Here is a 17,455-nt window from a genome sequence, read left to right as displayed (position 1 = left end):
AAAAAATACAAAAAAAATTTCTCTGGGTCACAGAAATCTCTAGTAGTTGCACAAATGAAATCATTTAGGCAAGCTGAATCCTCACACATCAAAGCCATGCTAAACTCTGTCAAATCTTTGCCACCGCGTTCTGCCTAGCTTAGGGGCCATATTTAGTGTACGATGAAATTTCTTTTAGCCCAGACCTGTGATTTCATTGGCATACAGAACTCCGGATAGAAGTAAACACTCTCTTCCAATGGAGATAACTATAGTCTCAAGAATAAAGCCCAACACACCTATGTTTGGGCCAGTATGTGCCTGGTAGCCTTTAAAGGCAGATCTTTGCCCTAAGGTAGGCTAGTCGCCATGGTGCCTTGCAGGAAAAAAAAAACAAAACATAACTTTAGATGAACATTTAGGTCATCTTGTTTAACCCCAATTCTTCCAGTAAATTGAGGCCTACCGTAACTTGTTCAGTGACTTGTTCAAAGTCACATAGAGCTGGGCCCTAAACAGACACTGAGTGGCTATCACGCCCATCACCTAAGCAACACCTTCTTCCCAACCCCAGAAGGGGGCAATCTTTCCCTTTTCCAAACATCCATCCCCCTCGCCCAAGAAACTTATCAACACCCTCATCATCTTTTCTCAGTGGCCTTCCAGACTAAGCCTGCTCAGTCAACAGCTCGCCCAACCCACCCCCCAATGGCACCAACTTTGGAAGGGCTGGGGAAAGAGGACAGGACTGTGCTTAGGTTGTGTCCCAGGCTTTCGGCCCATGATCCCGGAGTGCCCTCTGCTGGGCAAAACAGCAGTCACTAGCTCCCGAGCCCCGCAGGGACATTGAGAGATATGTAGTCCACATTTTTCCAGGTGGGGGGCGAGGGGGGGGGGAGTGAAGCAGAAACCCTCAGTTACAAGCCTGGGAGGTACAGAGCGCAGTAACAGAAAACCGTGCCAGGAAGAAGCGCTGGACATTAAACAGAGTCCATTCAATTACCTGGTAGGCAAGTCTCTCCTTATGGCCTGTTTCCTTGGTTTTAAAATGAGTTGATGATACCTAAGGGCCCCAGTTCTGTGTATTATTAGGACGTGGATTCCCCCCATCAGCATCTCCAAACATCCTCCCCAAGGGGATGGGTTCGGAATCAGGACAGAAGCAGTGCTAGTGTTTCCATCTTTTATTCAAAGGCCTCCTCCCTTCAGGCCTAAGGCTGCCTGTCTGGGTCAATACAGGATGAGAAGGGGATGCTCTTCCCAGCCCTACCTACCCCGTACTCACACCCATGGGGGGAGAGGGAGGTCAGGCCTTGGGGCTCCCTTTTCTTCAAGGGGAAGAATAAGGGCCACAGCTTGGGTCTCCTCTGAAACAAGCCACAACAGATGGACACAGGGACGCAGCCCATTTCTATCCTTGGGGCTAGACAGGCCTACAACCCACAAACCCTGGACCATGCACAGTCTTGACCAGAGCAGTCCCACATATAGGCACAATGTACAATGTGCACACATGTGTAAACAGGGACTCCCTTCTGCATTGGCTTAAATTAAAAAAATATATATAACTTAAAAGGGTTACAGCCTGGCAGTGCAGAGGGTGGGGAGGAGGCCCCACTTTGGGCTGTTCACCCCAACCCCCTAAACTTGAGGCCAAGCTTCAGGATGGGCACAAAGGGCTAGGAACCCAAGGCCACCCATAACTACTGAGGGGAGAAAGGGATTGGGTCGTCCACCTCTGCAGAACTCAAAGGCTGGGGGAGCTGAGAGCAGGAGGCAAGGATCACAGGTTATACAGGGGAAGGGGCTGTTTGAGGGGAGGGGGGAAGGAAGGAAGGCCCCTTCCACCCCTCTCCCCTTCAAGGCACTTGGGTGTCAGAGACAAAAGGGTCTAGACCCTCTCCCCTGGCATACTGGGTCATACCAGGGAGAGTTGGACATGCTGACCACCCAGGGTCCGGCCGTGTTCCTCAGCCACCGCCCGACGTGCAGCATCCAGGCTGGGAAAGGTGACGAGGGCATCGCCCCGAGGCCGGCCGCTAAAGCTGTGGAGGACCAGGACAGAGTCTGCTGGGAGCTGTGGGGGGACAGGGGGAGCAGGGGCTGAGTCCTCCAGAAGAAGTCAGCGGGAAGAGGGTGTGGGGTTGTAGCTGCAAGGCATGAGGGGACTGGGCCAGGCTGGGGTGGAGGCACAGGAAGTCAAGTCTACCTGGCCAGCCACCCTAGTCCAGAGTGGCTCCTAGGCAATCGGAAGAGATAGCCCTGCAACCCATGTGAACCTTACATCACTACAAACATGTTATAATCCCACCACCGTCACATTATGAACAGGAGGGAATATGGAAGCAGAGCAACAGAAAGTCTTAAGGAGCCAGGGACAGAAAAATCTGTTTTTTAAAAAGTTGGAAAAAGATCACTGCCCCCACCCCCATTATCCCAGCAGGTCCCACAATCACAGCACACCCACCAAGGCCCTTGGGTTAGCTGATTGGCAAGAAGAACCAGTTGATTAGTGGAGCGGTCAGAGCCCAACAGCCAGGCAGGAGGCAAGGGGCCCCCCACGGCCTCTTACCTTCTCGGGTCCCTCACAGCTACAAGCACACCCACTCTTTGGGGGCTTGTAGAACAGGGCGGGGGGGGTCACCAACTGGGACCAGATTGGCGTAGTCATCGGGGGCAAGCTACAGAAGGTGACAGAGGGATCAGGGAGGATGCCAAGATGGAGGTGAGGGTGCAATGTCAGAAGGGCAGATTCTGGGGGGTTCATCTCAGAGCGAGGCTCAAGGGGAACCCTGTAGCCTCTATTTACCCTGGGCCCCTTAGCTGAGGTGTGCCAGCCCCAGGGCAGAGAGAAGAGACCCACTCTTTGCATGGTAAGAACGCGGGCACTAGAGTTAAGAGTCTCTGTTTAGGGCTGGGCCAGGCACGTTCATGCTCAGCCTCCTCATCTGCACACTAGGGCTAATATCTGCATGATCTCCCTCCAAAGAAAGGGACTTTGTAAACCTTAAGACCAAGAGAAGCAAATTTATCTTCCCAGGCTGATCTCCAAGCCCATCACCAAACCAGAATCTCTCAGGCCCCGGGGAGCGACCATCCCTCTCCCTCTGGAGACCGGGACTAAGAAGAACGGGTCACCACGCTGGGGCCACTGTCCAGGGAAGGCTCTGGGACCAAGGGGACTCACCTGGTAGCCCTGGAAGAAACTGAGAATGTCCTTCACGCCAGCTGTGTACGGGAGTCCCTGCATCCTCACCAGGGCTCCTGGCTGCTGCAGGACAGAGGCAGGGGCTGGGGCCACAGCTGCCGAGGGAGCGGTGAGGTAGCCCACAGTAGTAGGAGAGACTGGGGGGCTGAGGAGGAGGAAAACGAGAGGTCTCTAAAGAGAAGGGGGAGGTAGGCAGTAGGCTGGGGCAGTATAGTCAGAGGCCAGCTTCCTTCCTCTCATCCCCCTGCTCTGCCCCAGGGTAGCTCACCTACCAGTCACTCCCAGCTACAAACACTTAGTCTCAGAGGCTTGGAGCATGGGGTAAGGAAGAAAGGACCCACCAAGTGGGCCCAGATTGGTGTATTTGTCAGGGGCAGAGAGGCACTGGCATTGTGGGGGATGGAACGAGAGAAGGGGAAAGAAGGAGCGTCAGGAGTTTGTGAGGGTCAGAGAGGTGGGGAAGGAGGTGCCCAGAGCTGCTCTGAGGCCCATGCACCAGATCCCCCAGGGCAGCCCCACTCATACCTGGGGTAATAGGTCGTGTAGTTCATGTAGAGCTGAGTGGCTGGCGGGGGGTAGTAGGTGACGGGGGTTGGGGCCGAGGGAGCCCTAGCCGCAGGGAGAAGGGCTGATGGGGGATAGAGGGCGGCCGTGGCCTCAGTGGGGATCACAGCTGTGGCTGTCTGGAAGGCAGCATATGTGGGCGGGGAGAGACCTGGGAAGAAAAAACATGGGCCAAGATATAGAGTTAACTTCCCTCATTGTATGGAAGATGAATGAGGTGCTCAGAGAGAAGTCCCAAAGAACAGTGTCAGAAGCGGGTTTCATACCTAAATCCTGACTGCTATTGGGGTAGACAAAAGACCATGGGGCTGAATCAAAGCCAGGCCCCCCCCCCCACACACACACACACTCCTTTTCTCCTAGTCAGAAGTCAGTCCCAGAGTAAGGAGGGAAAAAGAAATGTCTTCCCTGTTCCATGGCAAGACAAAAAGTTCTACCTGCTCCAAATAAGCGCCCTTCCTAATTCCCCAAGCTTTTACAGGAGGGCTCTGACCTCCCACTTGAAAGGAAACCCACCCTGATGCCCCAGCAGCCCAGGACAGTGGTGGTGGAGAGACAATGAAGGCATTCACTCACAGGGCAACTTGCAGGGTGGGGGGGACATGCCACTTCGGCTCAGAGTACCCCCCATCAGCACAAGGCTCATCTCCTCCCCGGAGCAGGGAAAAACCTCCACATAGCGTTCTTTCATCATTTTTTTGTGGCACCGCTGGGCGGCCACAAGTGCCCGGTCTGCGGACTTCATCTGGATAAAGGCATCTCCGGATGGCCGGCCCTGCACGTGCCAACGCTCGTTTATTCCCCTGCAGGCCGTTCCACATGGCCACCTGCCTCCCGGCCGCTCCCCTCCTTCTTCAGGACACCCTTTCCTGCCCCCCGCCAGGTCCGCCCTGTTCACCTGCTGATTTAGCACCATGTGCACCCCATGGGGCCGGATATCTCCGGCTGCCTCGCCCAGGAAGCCCAGGATGTCGTCAATGCTGGCAGTGTAAGGCAGGCCCCGCAGACGAACACAGTCCCGCACGCCCGCCCCCGCCAAGGGGAACGGGGCAGGCAGCACGGGGATCAGAGGGGCTGGGAGCGTCGGGATCAGCGGGCTTGACATGTAGCGGTTCAGGACCTGATGGAAACCAAAGGGGAGGCGCAGAGGGTGTGTCAGACGGCAGGCGGACACACCTCCCTCCACCGGGATCGCCGCAGGGACTGGGGCGGCCGTCGGCCGATACCTGCTGAACCTCGGCCGCCGTGCTCCGGAACAGCTCGATATAGCGTTTGCCGAGGATGCCCTTGTGCTTACGGAGCGCGCTCTGAGCCAGCTCCTCGCAGGCAAAGAGGGCGAAGGCGTCACCCGTGGGGCGCCCATCCGGGTAGCGGACAAAGAGCAGGCCCTCGGCACCGCCGGTCACTGGGCACTCGGGACCCAGGAAGGCCAGCACGTCTGCCGGCGTGGCTGTGAATGGTAGCCCCCGCATGCGAATGATCACCTGGTCCTCCCGAGACAAGAACTGGGCAACCTCATGGGACGTGCCTGGGGAACGAACAGATGTGGAAGGAGACACAGGGAGGGGGGGAAGAGGCAGACCAGAGGTTTAGGACTCAAGAGGACATGGGTTCCACCCAGGGAAAACAGGCCCAGAGAAGGTAAATGACTTTCCCAAAGTCACACGGTGAAGAAGCGGGACAGCCTGGTGTGTGCCAAACCCCAGGACACTGCCAAGGAAGTAACAGGGTCCCCCTGTCGAGTCATAAGGCGCCTGGGCAGCTCAGTGGACAGAGCGCTGGGCAACCCTCAGACAGCCACTCCGCCTCAGCTTCAACTGTAAAATGGGGTAATAACAGCCTCCCAGGGCTGCTGAGAGGCTCCAGTGAAATCGTGTTTATAAAGTGCTCAGCAGAGTGCCTGGCACGGAACAGACTAGTCACCAGAAGCCTCCGCCAGGTTCACACCATCTCCCAGCTATAAGACTACAGAGATTTCTAAGGTCCAAAAAGAAGCCACTTGTCTAAGGCTACGCGGATCAACGGCCTTAAGAGAACCAGAACCTGGCTCTCCCGTCTTCTCCTTCCCCCATCCCCTTCCCCAGCAGCAGTCACTCACCCCCTGCAATCTTGAGGAACTCTTCCCCTGAGGCTTTGTACACCTGCCAAGTAGGAGGCACACACACGCCTGTTAGCTTGGCGTAAGCAGCCCCCAGGCCCACCCCACCTTCTTCACACACATACATATACATACACACAGAGACACACACCACCCTCTCCACAAACACACACACACAACACACACACACACCCCACCCTCTCCACACCCCCCATATATACACAGACACACACACACACATACACATACATAGAGACACACACACACACCACCCTCTCCACACACACCCAGACACACACACACACACAAACATACATACAGAGACACACACCACCCTCTCCACACACCCACACACACACACACCCACCACCCTCTCCACACACACCCACACACATACATAGAGACACACACACACCACCCTCTCCACACACACACACACACACACACACACACACACACACACTCAATGTATCGGGCGCCCATGTGGTGCTTGTGACGCTCCAAGGCCAGGTCTCTCTGCTCCGAGTCCACAAATCGCACGAGCGCTTCCCCATTCCTCCGGCCCTGGGCATTCAGGCACAGTGCCACACCACCCCTGGGAGGGGGTCAGAGATGGCACGGTCACGCCAGGCTCCCAGGGGCGCCCCTCTCCCCCTGCAGGTGGGCGACGTCCTATCCTCCCCTCCACGTCCCCCACGGCCCCCTCACTTGGCGATGTTGAGCCCCTTGAAGAACCGGGCTATGTCCTGGTCAGAGGACTGCCACGGAAGGCCTCTCGCTCGGACGACCGTCTCGTTGTCCACTACCTCGGCCTTGCTGCTGCGGAGGGACAAAAGCGAAGCGCCGTCAGGAGGCCCCTCCTCAGGACCGCCCGGGCCCCTCTCCCTTCCCGGCCCCAGGCATCTTACCAGGGTCCAGAGTCATACTTGCACTTGACGATTTCAGGCTCCATAAAGCTGTGATCTGAGAGAGAGAAACGGATGAGGGGCGGGGGCTCGGGAGGACGGCCTCATGGCACAAAGGGGGACCGAGAGTGCCAGGGGCAGCGCCGGAGCGGGGCACTCACTCTGTTCTGAGAGGAGATGGCAGATGATGGTCACCATGGTCTTCACTTCCCACACACCAAAGTCATCCTCAGCAGCATCTGTTTCCAGCCCCAAGTCTGGGAAGTTGGAGGGGATGTGTGAAGGAAAACTCTCTCTACGTGGAAGTGAACAACCACAGGGACAGCACACACCCTGTGCCCATGGCCACAGGGGTCCCCAGGCCCTCTCCTGAGGCCCCGAGCGTCTCCAAGTTCTGTGGGGACACAGAGCAAGGACACGCCCACGGACACGGACACACCCCCTTCCAACCACAGCTGATTTCTGCTTAGTTCTCCCCAAGAGAGATCAAGGGAGGGTAAGGATACTCTGGGCCATGGTAGAAACGGTGAGGTCTCGGGCTGGGCCAGCCTCAGGCCGCCGCACGTGGAACTGCCTACGCAGATCGTAGAAGGAGAAGAAGGAGTCGGGGAGCACCAGGTTCTGAGGGCGAGGGGGTGGGGGTGGTGAGCTGAGAGGCAGAAAGCAGAGCCCAAAAGCCCGTCCCGAGGGCTCGCCAGCACCCAGAGTCTCCCCATCCCGCCTCACACCTTTCTGGAAGCCTCCGGGTGGAGGACCTGTCGAACCAGGAGCGGCCCATCTGTGCAGAGCGAGTAGGAGCCTCCACCCAGGAGCTCCACATCCCCAAGCACCAACTGTGAGAACTGGAGGAGGAAGACGAGGGCGCTGGTCAGCGGCACGGCCCGGGCACGCCCGCCATTCCCCAACTCTCTCCCGACTTCTTCCTCCCCTGGCCTGCCCAGGCGGGGACCCGGCAGCCTGGAGCATGAAGGGAGAGGTCTGGGGGTGAGGGGGGGCCCCCAGGGTCCAAGCCGGAGTAACTGGTTGGGCTGTAGGATGAGGAGAGCAGGCCTCCCTCCTCAGGGCCAGGAGCTGGGAAGGAACAGGAGGCTTGGGCTTGCTTCAGTCCTATCCTGCTTGGCAAACACCCCAGTGGCTCCCAGTGCTTCCCCACCCCAGTCCAGGCCTGAGACCAGGAGAAAGCAGGCCACAGTGCATCAGCCTTCTGAAGGCAACCACTGAACAAAAAAACCTACTGCCCTTGAATGGGTCTTCTCCCAATACCCCCAAAAGCACCAAAGTAAACCCCTAGAACTCCCTCTTCCTCTAGGAAGGCGAGGACCCTTGAAGAAATCAGATGTGTGTATGGGGGGGAAGGGAGGAGGAATCTTTGAAATTACCAGGGCCTTAGCCTTAGACACCCTGCTTCCCCTCCACCCCCAAGTATGTCTCCTACACTAAACACCAGCCACTTGAGAGAGAGAGAGAGTGTGTGTGTGTGTGTGTGTGTGTGTGTGTGTGGAGCTCTCTCTCGCACACACACACTCACTCAAGCTTGAGTGCACAAGACACGTGGCCACATCTGTCCACATTAACCAAGGGATTGGGGAGGATAAGAGAACATTCAGGTTGAAAAACTGGTCCAGCAAGATTCTGTCACTGGGCCACACCTGGAGAGAGTGTGTGTGTTTGGGGGAATGGGTTGGGAGTGTGTGGGGTTTGGGGGAACAGGATGGGAATAGACTTCCCCCCACCGCCTTTCCACGGATCAAACTGGCTACTACCCTGGACCCAGTTCAGATGGGGAAGGGGGGAGGTTTTGGGCCTGAAGGAAATCCAAGAAATGAACACCCAGCACAGCTTTCATGAGGGTGCACAGTGAGGCACCCAGGTGATACAATGGATAGAGTTCTAGACCTGGAGTCCTGAGTTCAAACCTATCTTCAGACACTTAACAGGGTAACCCTGGGCAAGTCACTTAACCTCGGTTGTTTCATCTGTAAAATGGGGATAGTAATAGCACATCTACCTCCCAAGGTTGTGGGGAGGATCGAATGCAATATTTGTAAAATGCTTTATATACCTTAAAGCACTATAAATGCCCCCTATAAATGAGCCCAATAACTGCCTCCCCCTCCCCAAAGAATAACGAGAAATTAAGAGATGGAGAGAAGGCAGCAAAAGAATGCCAGCAGCTGTTTACTGAAAGCCTGTGTCCAGGACCCACCTCAACAGTTTCATCTCATTCCCCATCCCTGGGACTCTGGGGCCCAGATTAGGAGCTAGCCAAGTGGCCCTAAAAACATCCCCTGTGAGACAGAGGGACAGAGAAAGGGAGACGGGAGGGAACCCCAGATCTATAAACCCAGTGGAGTCACCTGTGTGCTCAGCCAGTACAAGCTCTAATCTTGGGCAATTCTGGGGCCCAGGCCATGAAGAGAACCACAGAAAGATCTAGGGCCTAAATCCTGGCTACACTGGATCAAAAACAAAAAACAAAACAAACAGACAACCCCAGCCCTGCCCCTAGCTCTCCATGGGCCAACGCCAAGCAGCAGAGGCTTCAGAGGGGACGTCAGACGAGCCTTAGTAGAGCTCCCGCCTCACCTCAGAGCCCCTTTTCACAGCCCCCAGAGCCATGGACAGAGCCCAGAGAGAAGCCTGCCTGACTCAGGGACTGGCTAACAGACTGCCCCTTCCCCAAGGACAAACCTTCCAGGACAGAATGAGCTTTGGCCCTGGCTGTATTGACATCCACCGAGTACTAGGCAGTGTTTGCTTAGGAAACTGGAGGTGGGGGCTGGGGGTGGGGATGGGAGAGAGGGTTAAAAAACAAAAACAAAACTGTCAAGGGGCAGCTAGGTGGCACAGTGGATAGAGCACTGGCCCTGAAGTCAGGAGGACCTGAGTTCAAATCTGGCTTCAGACCAAACACTTGACACTTGCTAGCTGTGTGACCCTGGGCAAGTCACTTAACCCCAATTGCCTAAAAATTTTAAAAAAAACTGTCAAGCAGCTCAGGTCTATCCCTTTCTGAGCCTCAGTTCACCTGAAAAAATTACAATGATACTCCACTGATGTCTGGTACCCTCCTGCTTAAAGAAAAAGAGCCTATCTGAACACCTCTGATTGGATCCTTTTAGCAACTCCATGAGAAGATGCTACAGGTATTATGTTTATAGAGACCCAGAGGTAAGAGACTTACTCAAGGTTACAGAGCTAGGAACGAGGAAAAGCAGGCCTTCCCCTCAACCAAGACATTTGTTCCTCTGGGTCTTCAACCCCAATGCCATGATCTCCCCATCCTGGGGGAAGGTCATCAGCTCATCAGAGTGGACGGGGGCCCTCCCTCCCAAGATGCTGGTTCTAACTGAAGCTGATGGAAGTCTGAAGGCCTGCCCTCCCCCACCGAACGTCCTTAAGCCAGACGTTCAAGGCCCTCTACCAAGAGGCTCTGGGGCCTACCTGCCCAGCCTCATTTCACCTTACACCCTTCAAACTGCCTGCATTGCAAGGGCACCTGCCTCCTCTCTGTCACCGGTCATTCCCTGCTCTCCCGGCTTCATCCCTCTGCTCCAACCAAACACCAGGCTTTGAACGGGCTGAAACCCTTTTGTCCCTCCCTCCTGCCGTGCCAGGGCCACCTGGGACACCACCTCCCTCCCCCAGGAAGCAAGCTTTCCAGCCTCAGTAAAAGAGCTCTCTCCTTCAAGCTCCCAGATCTCTGCCTGCTCCTCATTTGTACCTTTAATTACCTACTACCTTGCAGTGGGGCATCTGTTTACACATCACATTTACACTATACAACACACACACACACACTCACTCTCTCTCACTCTCTCTCTCTCTCTCTCTCTCAGCTCCTCCCTGAAGGCAGGCCATCTTTGTATCCTTGGCAGAAGGGATCCCCATGTCGTACCCTCAGAACAATGCCCGGCACACAGCAGACACTTAATACTCACTGACAGCAAGTGTAGGGGGTCCTGCACTTAACAGACACTTAATAAATGCTGAATCTGATCCAAAGAGCAGCGTTTGAGAAAGGGAGACAGCAGGAGACTTAAGCAAGGGAACCCACAAGGCTAGGGGCAGAGGCGGCGCCCAGGCTCAGACAGGCCTGGGCTCGCTAAGGCGTCTCCCCACAGTTGGGAGTTTGGGCTAGGCCAGCCTCCGCAAAGGGAGCGTTCTCATGGTGGAGGCCTCTGCCCACACACCTTCACTGGCACGTTTATATGCCAGGGCTCCCAATCTAGGGACCCAGAACACAGAAAGCGGGCCACCTCCCAGGGAGAGATCAGCAGGGGAGGGAATAAGCATTTATTAAGCACTTACTATGTGCTCGGCACTGGGCTAATAAGCACTTACACATATTATCTCACAACAACCCTGTGAGATTATCCTCATTTTACAACTGGAGAAACCAAGGAAGAGGTTAAGTGACTTGCCCAAGGTCACGAAGCTAGTCTATGAGGCAGGATTTGAACTCGGGTCTTCCTAACCCCAGGAAATCCATTATGCCACCTAACTGCCTCCTAGAAGACACCCTTCTACAGAAAAGACAAAGGAACAGGGCTAATGGGAACAGAGCATGAGAACTCCTAGATACTGCCTCTGTTGACCAGCCTACAACATAGCAATCACCAATCCTTGGTTCCCAAGTGTCTACTTAGGACGAGCAAGGCCCATTCCCAAACAGCCCTGCCTAGCCTCCACCCCCTAGATCCCAGGATGTGAGAACTGGGGGACACTTTAGAGATTCTCTATTCCCATCCCCTTATTTTAAAGGTAGAATCTGAACCAAGGACTTTGGACTCCAAGGCTAAGGCTCCTTCCTCCCTAGCATGCTCCACTGGGGCCAAATGTGAGGCCACTGTTGTCCCTTCCCCCTTATGGAGAAGCTGGGAAAGTAGTAGGGATATATAGCTTAGAAAGACTGGGGTCAGAAGCCACAAATAAGAACATCAAGAGGGTGAAGAGCTCCATTTCCCATCCTACCCAACAAGGTCCCTGGGCCTCCCAAGTCAAAGGAGAATCTCCGCTGGAAACTGCCCTACTGGAGAATCATGGAACCTCCAACTGATTACCTTAGGGGACGAGGAACCCATCACACCCAATTTTTCTCACTCTTGACTTGTTCCCCACCCCACCTCCAGTGCTGATCAAGCTATTTCCATTGGGAAAGGGAGGGAGCGAGGAATCATGAAAAATGAGTCACTTTCCCCTACCCTATAAAGCAAAACTGAGAATGAAAAGGGGTTTCGGGAAAGCGGGAGAGGCAGGCTGACATACCCAGACCCAGACACCAAGCAAGACCTGAACTCTCAAGTGGGAATGTCATGAATACAAATATTGGCAAGGTAGCAGCCTTGCCTTGATGGGGTGGGAAGGGCATAATGGAGAGGGATCCAGGCCATCAGTGTCTATTCAAACACTCAAAATCCACTCCCAAACTGTTCCTGTCCTCATCTGCCCCCCAAAAGTAAAAGGGGCCTTCTCCCACAGACAAATGGCCAAGATGACGGACCACCAGGCTTTTTATCCATCACCAGCCCCATCCCCCAGAAAAGGATCTCCTTTTCCTAGGGAGGAACCTCTGGTCTTGCGGGTAGGGGAGATCATAGCGGTTAGCAACCTCATGGTTCCCCTATGATTAAATAAGTCCCCATTCTGTGCAGCATATCCCCCTCTCCTGACCAATAGCTAGGATTCCCTAAGGTTGTCTCATCACTCCCTGCCAATAAGCTAAAGGACAGATATCCAAGTTCCCTCCCCTCAAACCCAGGAATCAAGGGCTGAATGCTCCCCCCTAGACTCAAGTACCAATGGGGTGACCTGGGATATGTATGTAGTGGGTAGGGCCCCCTGAGAGCACAAGCAGAAGCCCACAGGCACATTTAGTCAGCAAGGAGCCAGGAACCCAAACAACCTGTCCCTACCTTATCCTCCCTATTCAGAGGTCAGGGCAAGTTGCCATCAGAGAGGGGTGGAGGTGGGAAAATTCACTGAACCTATGAAATGTAAGGGACTCTAGAGGAAAAAAAAAACACCTACTACCTCATTAGATGAGGAAACTGAGGCTGGAGGAGATAGGCAAATGGTAGAACCAGGATTCAAAACCTAGTCTTCTGATTGTAAAACCAGTGCTCTTTAAATTATACCCCACTGAAGCCTATGAAAGTCTCACACCCACACCAGCTTTTTGAGTCACCTATAGATCCCAGAAGAGGTCCACCAGTCTAGGCCCCTGCTATATCTGAAATATTTGGGGGGGGGCAGGAAGGAAGGCGCGAAAAATGCTGAGCATCTCCCCTCTAACGTTAGGCATACAACTATGAGCTTCCCCTGGGGCATGACTGAATTTGGGAAGGAGGAGGGGAAACTTAAGAGGAAAGATATGGCCCTTCCTAGATCAGGAGGAAAGGGGACCATGCAAAAATACTACAGAGAACAGAGATCAGGCCTCAAAGACCCATGATGAGGGTAGCACAAGGCAGAAATGAAAGGCACCATCAGCTCTCCCAAATGTGCTTTTCCCACCAGGCTGGATCCCAAGCCTAGGCCTGATGCCTGGCCCAGCCCCACTGTGACAGGAAAATCTGTTTCTTCCCAGGCCCTTGAATTACCTACTCCACCCCACCATGCCCACCCACCCCCCTAGGGGCCTTCCTGCCATCCCACCTGCCTTGGACCCGGTAGCTCAAGTCATAAAGGGGTTCATAGGAAAGGCAGGGATAATATACCCCCAACCTCTGGTGAAACCAAGGACAAGCTCAGACCTGCGAAAGTTGGAGGGGACAGCCTGCCCTCCCCCATCCCCACATCCAGGGCAGGGGACCAGGCTGGACAGGAGAAGGGGCTCACCCCCATCCCTGAAGTACTCTTCCCCCCTCGCAGAAACTCCCACCCCTCCTCCCCAAAAAATCACCCCAGTCACTGAGAGTTTAAAACAACAGAAACTAGTTCTACTGCCCTGGCAGGTTTGGCTTAACTACAAGGGGGCAGCCAACCCCCCCAACACAACACCCCCACCTGAATTTTCCCAGACACCCAATATACACTGGAACCCCCCAAAAAATAAAACAAAAAACGACCCAGCTCTCTTCTGCGTCAAAAACAAGACCTCTTTGGAACTCCCAAGTACTCCCAGCTGCCCCCCTCCCCCGCCAAAGTCAGGGGATCCCCTCAAACTGCCTCACGGGGGTAGGGGTAATACTTGAGGAGGGGGAGAGAAGTAGCCCAAACTGAGCAGATTTCGATCCCTTCCCCTCCCCCCTCCGGCGCCGAGTCCTTCCCTGGAAGTTTTTCCCTAAAGGAGAGCTTTGCTGAACTAAGTGGGGGCAGAGGGAAGCTACACGTGCTGAGGGGGGGAGGAGGCAGAGAGTCTAAGCAGCCAAGCCAGAGAGGGGCGGGGACCCCAGCCCCAATCACGTTAACCCTTCACCTGCTGCAGCACTTTGTCCAGCGGCTCGGCCCGGCCCAGCCCCTCCGCGCTCAGACCGCTCGCCTCCCTGCACTGCTCGCTCAGCTCCGTGTCGTCAGCGCGCACCAGGGACTTGTGCAGGGTCCCCACCTGCGGCCGCGGGGGGAAAGGGGGTGCAGTCAGCGGCGGGCGGGGGGCCCGGGCCCCCAGCCCCGGCGCGCCCCGTGGGCCGCGGCCTTCCCGTCCCACCTCCAAAGCCTGCCCCGCGTCCTTCCCCCCCATGACCCCAAGGAGCCAGCTGGGGGGCCCCGAGCGGCCGGAGCCGCCGGACCCCCACCCCCACCCCCAGCACGCCAACGCGCGCGCAGCTCGCGGCCAGCTCGGGAAGCGCCCCGAGGGCAGGGCCGGCTCGCCTTTGTGGCTCCGGGACGGGGGCCCGGGAGCGCCCGCCCCCAGCCCCGGCGCGCCTCGAGCCCGCCCGCAGCCCCCAGCGTCGCCGCCGCCGCGCCGCCACCACCACCGACCAGCACCGACCCGGCCGCGGCCCCGCCGTCCCTACCTTCCGGCTGTGAAGATCCACAACTTGCCACACCAAGAGAATTAATTCCCTCTCATCCGAGCCCAGTTTAGCCCCCAGAGCACCAGCGGTTGCCCCAAACAAGACCACCAGGGAGTCAGGGTGCGCAGAAGGAGGCGGCGGCGTCATGGCCCGGGGAGGGGAGGGCTACAATCAAAGACACGGGTCAGGGCCGGAGACACCCACCGAGCACCGGGAGCACGACACAGGGGACCCCGTGAGACCCGGGAGGGGGGAACCCAGACGGGGCGGCTCTACCTGAAGCCAGGGCTGCTGCTCCGTCCGGCCGCCTCCAGCCCTGCGTCCGCCGCCTCTCCGCGCGGGGCCAAGTGGAGGCGAGGTGACCGCGCTAGGGCTCTTCCCCTCTGGCTTCATGGCAAGGGCCCAGCCAGCTCCGGCTCCCCCCACCGCCCCCGCCCTCGCCGGAGTTACCTGCCCCGGCCCGGGCCACGTGACTGGAGGCGGCTCCCCTAGGGAGCGGGCATTGGCTCCTGCGGGGTGGTGGAGGAGGGACCTGGGGAGGGGAGGATCGGCCCGGCGCAGCTGGCCTGATTGGTTTGGGGAGATCAGAGGAGGAGGCAGAGGAGACAACACACACACTCACCCACCCCAGCCCCCACCCGGCCTCGCCCCTCCCGGTTCCCTCCGTTTAGGCCGCCGGCCCCTCGCTGGCCCCGGCCGCCAGGTGCGCCTGGATTCCGAATGCCCCAACCGGAGGGCGGAGGGGACGGACGGCAAAGTCACGTCCTCCCTCACCTGCGGCCCTCGGCCCTCGGCCCACGCTGCTGATTCCAGGAAGCCCGGTGGAAATATCCCAACGGGGACAAAATGGCAACTTGGGCCTGTACGAGGTCACCTGGGGACAGTAAGGCCCTGTTCGGGGGTCACCTCCAGGTCAGTCCTGGCTCGGACTGCTTCCTCTTTAGAGCTTCCAGCGCTAAAGTGCGGTATTAAGATCCACTCTTGTTCTGTGGCTGCTAAGCGTCCACCTGAGGGGACTTTAGCCCCGAACTTACGATAACCCAACATCTGAACTCCGATAGCACTTCCATTATCATCATTACACCTCCTGTTCCAATTATTGGTGCCCAGGTTCTATTCCCCTACATTATAGACTCCTGGAGGGCAAAGAAGCAGGTGTTATTCATCTCTGAATCCTCCCTGCACCTTCCCTGTAACTTGGTTTTAGTGCCTGTCTGTTCAAAGAACAGAAGGACTTTATGAGACTGCTTCTCCAGCAAAGTTTACTTTCCCTGATGATAATTTGCTTAAGTTAACATTCAGAAGGGGCTGCCTTTCCCAGGCCAGACACACTAATGTTAATTTATTTATTAAGACTTTTAAGTTGACAAAGTGTTTTGCATACACTCTTTCATTGGAAGTTAGGTCTAACCACATCACCTGCCTCCCTATTCAATATATTCCAGTGACTCCCCATTACCTCCAGGATCGAATATAAAATCCTCTGGCTTTTAAAATCCTTCATAACCTGGCTTCTTTCTATCTTTAATCACACCTTATTCCCAGATACTCTGAGATCCAGCATCCATGGGCCTCCTTGCTGTCTCCCTCATTCAAGACATTCCATCTCTCTACTTAGCATTTTTACTGGCTGTCCCTCAAGTCTGGAATTCTCTCCTCCTCTCTGCACCCCCCCAGCTTCCCTGGCTCCCTCAAGTCCTAAGTAAAATCCCACCTTCTACAAGACTTTCCCAGTGTCTACTCTCAATGCCTCCCCTCTGAGACTACTCCCAGACTATCCTGTTTATTCTGTACAGTTGTTTGCATCTGTTAAATTGTAAGCTCCTTGAGAGCACAGACTGTTGTTTGCTGTTCTTTGATTCCCCAGTGCTCTGCAAAGTGTCTGTCACTTAGCAGGTGTATAATAGATGCTTGTTGACTGAATGCCCCCAACAATACATAGTGTAAATATTACCGCCATTTTACAGACGAGAAAAAGGAGGTTCAGAGTCAGAAAATGATTTGCCCAGTCAAGGTCACCTGGGCTAGTAAGTTGGCAAAGACATAAACGCAGGTCATTGACTCCAAATCCAGGGCTACGACTCCACTAGGCCACTTCCTCCCTACGTGACCCAGGGAGCAGGTATGTAGAGGTAGACAGCAGTCTTAAGATCCCAGAATGGAAGAGCGGAAAGGGCCCTTAGAACACAGAATGTTGGAGCAGGAAGGCACCCTGCTGCCCTTCAAACCCCCACCCTCGTTTTTGATAATGGCCCTACTACTAGCAATTAGAGCAACCGACCTCTAAGGCCACTCAAATTCTGCGAGTCCATGCACTGCATTAGTTCCCAGCTGCGGAAGCATTTCTCGAGCCTACTGTGTGCTCCAATCCTAGGTGCAGAAAGAGGGGAGGGGGCTGAGAGAGGAGACACGCAGGCTCGGAGCTGCTCATCTAAGGGGAAGCCTCGGGATTAACGCTCCGGAACAGAGAACAAAACAGAAGCGAATGCTGCGTTTGATTGTGGCCGGCTGGCTTTCAGAGCTGGGCGTCAGGACGAGGAAAGCGGAGCGTCGGTGGCTGTTCTAGACAGGGCTCTCCCCGAGGGCTGGATCCAGGTTCTCCAAACAGAAGGGGAGCCGCCAGCTGAGCCCGGGAGAGCTAGAACAGACCCCAGGGAATGGTCCCCTCCCCCATGCAGAAGATGCGGCGTTGGAAGGCGGGAGAGAGGCATGGCGGCGGAGGGAAAGACCCCTCACTCCCAGG

The 17,455-nt window shown here is 55.8% G+C and overlaps 1 protein-coding gene across 1 annotated transcript; it reads right to left on the bottom strand.

Moving 5' to 3' along the window:
- Positions 1-1,148: 1,148 nt before the first annotated feature.
- On the bottom strand, positions 1,149-15,298 carry ESRP2 (epithelial splicing regulatory protein 2). Its single transcript, XM_020989292.2, has 17 exons — positions 14,989-15,298; positions 14,713-14,877; positions 14,175-14,303; positions 7,483-7,596; positions 7,261-7,375; positions 6,916-7,011; positions 6,758-6,812; positions 6,558-6,668; positions 6,314-6,444; positions 5,850-5,894; positions 4,978-5,279; positions 4,650-4,871; positions 4,328-4,526; positions 3,713-3,902; positions 3,167-3,332; positions 2,552-2,660; positions 1,149-2,056 (listed from the first exon to the last, which is right to left on the bottom strand). The coding sequence occupies exons 1-16, from the start codon at positions 15,103-15,105 to the stop codon at positions 2,571-2,573; spliced, it is 2,247 nt and encodes a 748-aa protein (XP_020844951.1). The 5' UTR covers positions 15,106-15,298; the 3' UTR covers positions 1,149-2,056; positions 2,552-2,570.
- Positions 15,299-17,455: the final 2,157 nt, after the last annotated feature.

The sequence above is a fragment of the Phascolarctos cinereus genome, unplaced genomic scaffold (assembly GCF_003287225.1).
Source record: "Phascolarctos cinereus isolate Bilbo 61053 unplaced genomic scaffold, phaCin_HiC Scaffold_2;HRSCAF=192, whole genome shotgun sequence".
Lineage (NCBI taxonomy): Eukaryota > Metazoa > Chordata > Mammalia > Diprotodontia > Phascolarctidae > Phascolarctos > Phascolarctos cinereus.
Note: the sequence above shows the minus strand (reverse complement) of the source record. Positions and strands in the feature narration are given on the sequence as shown.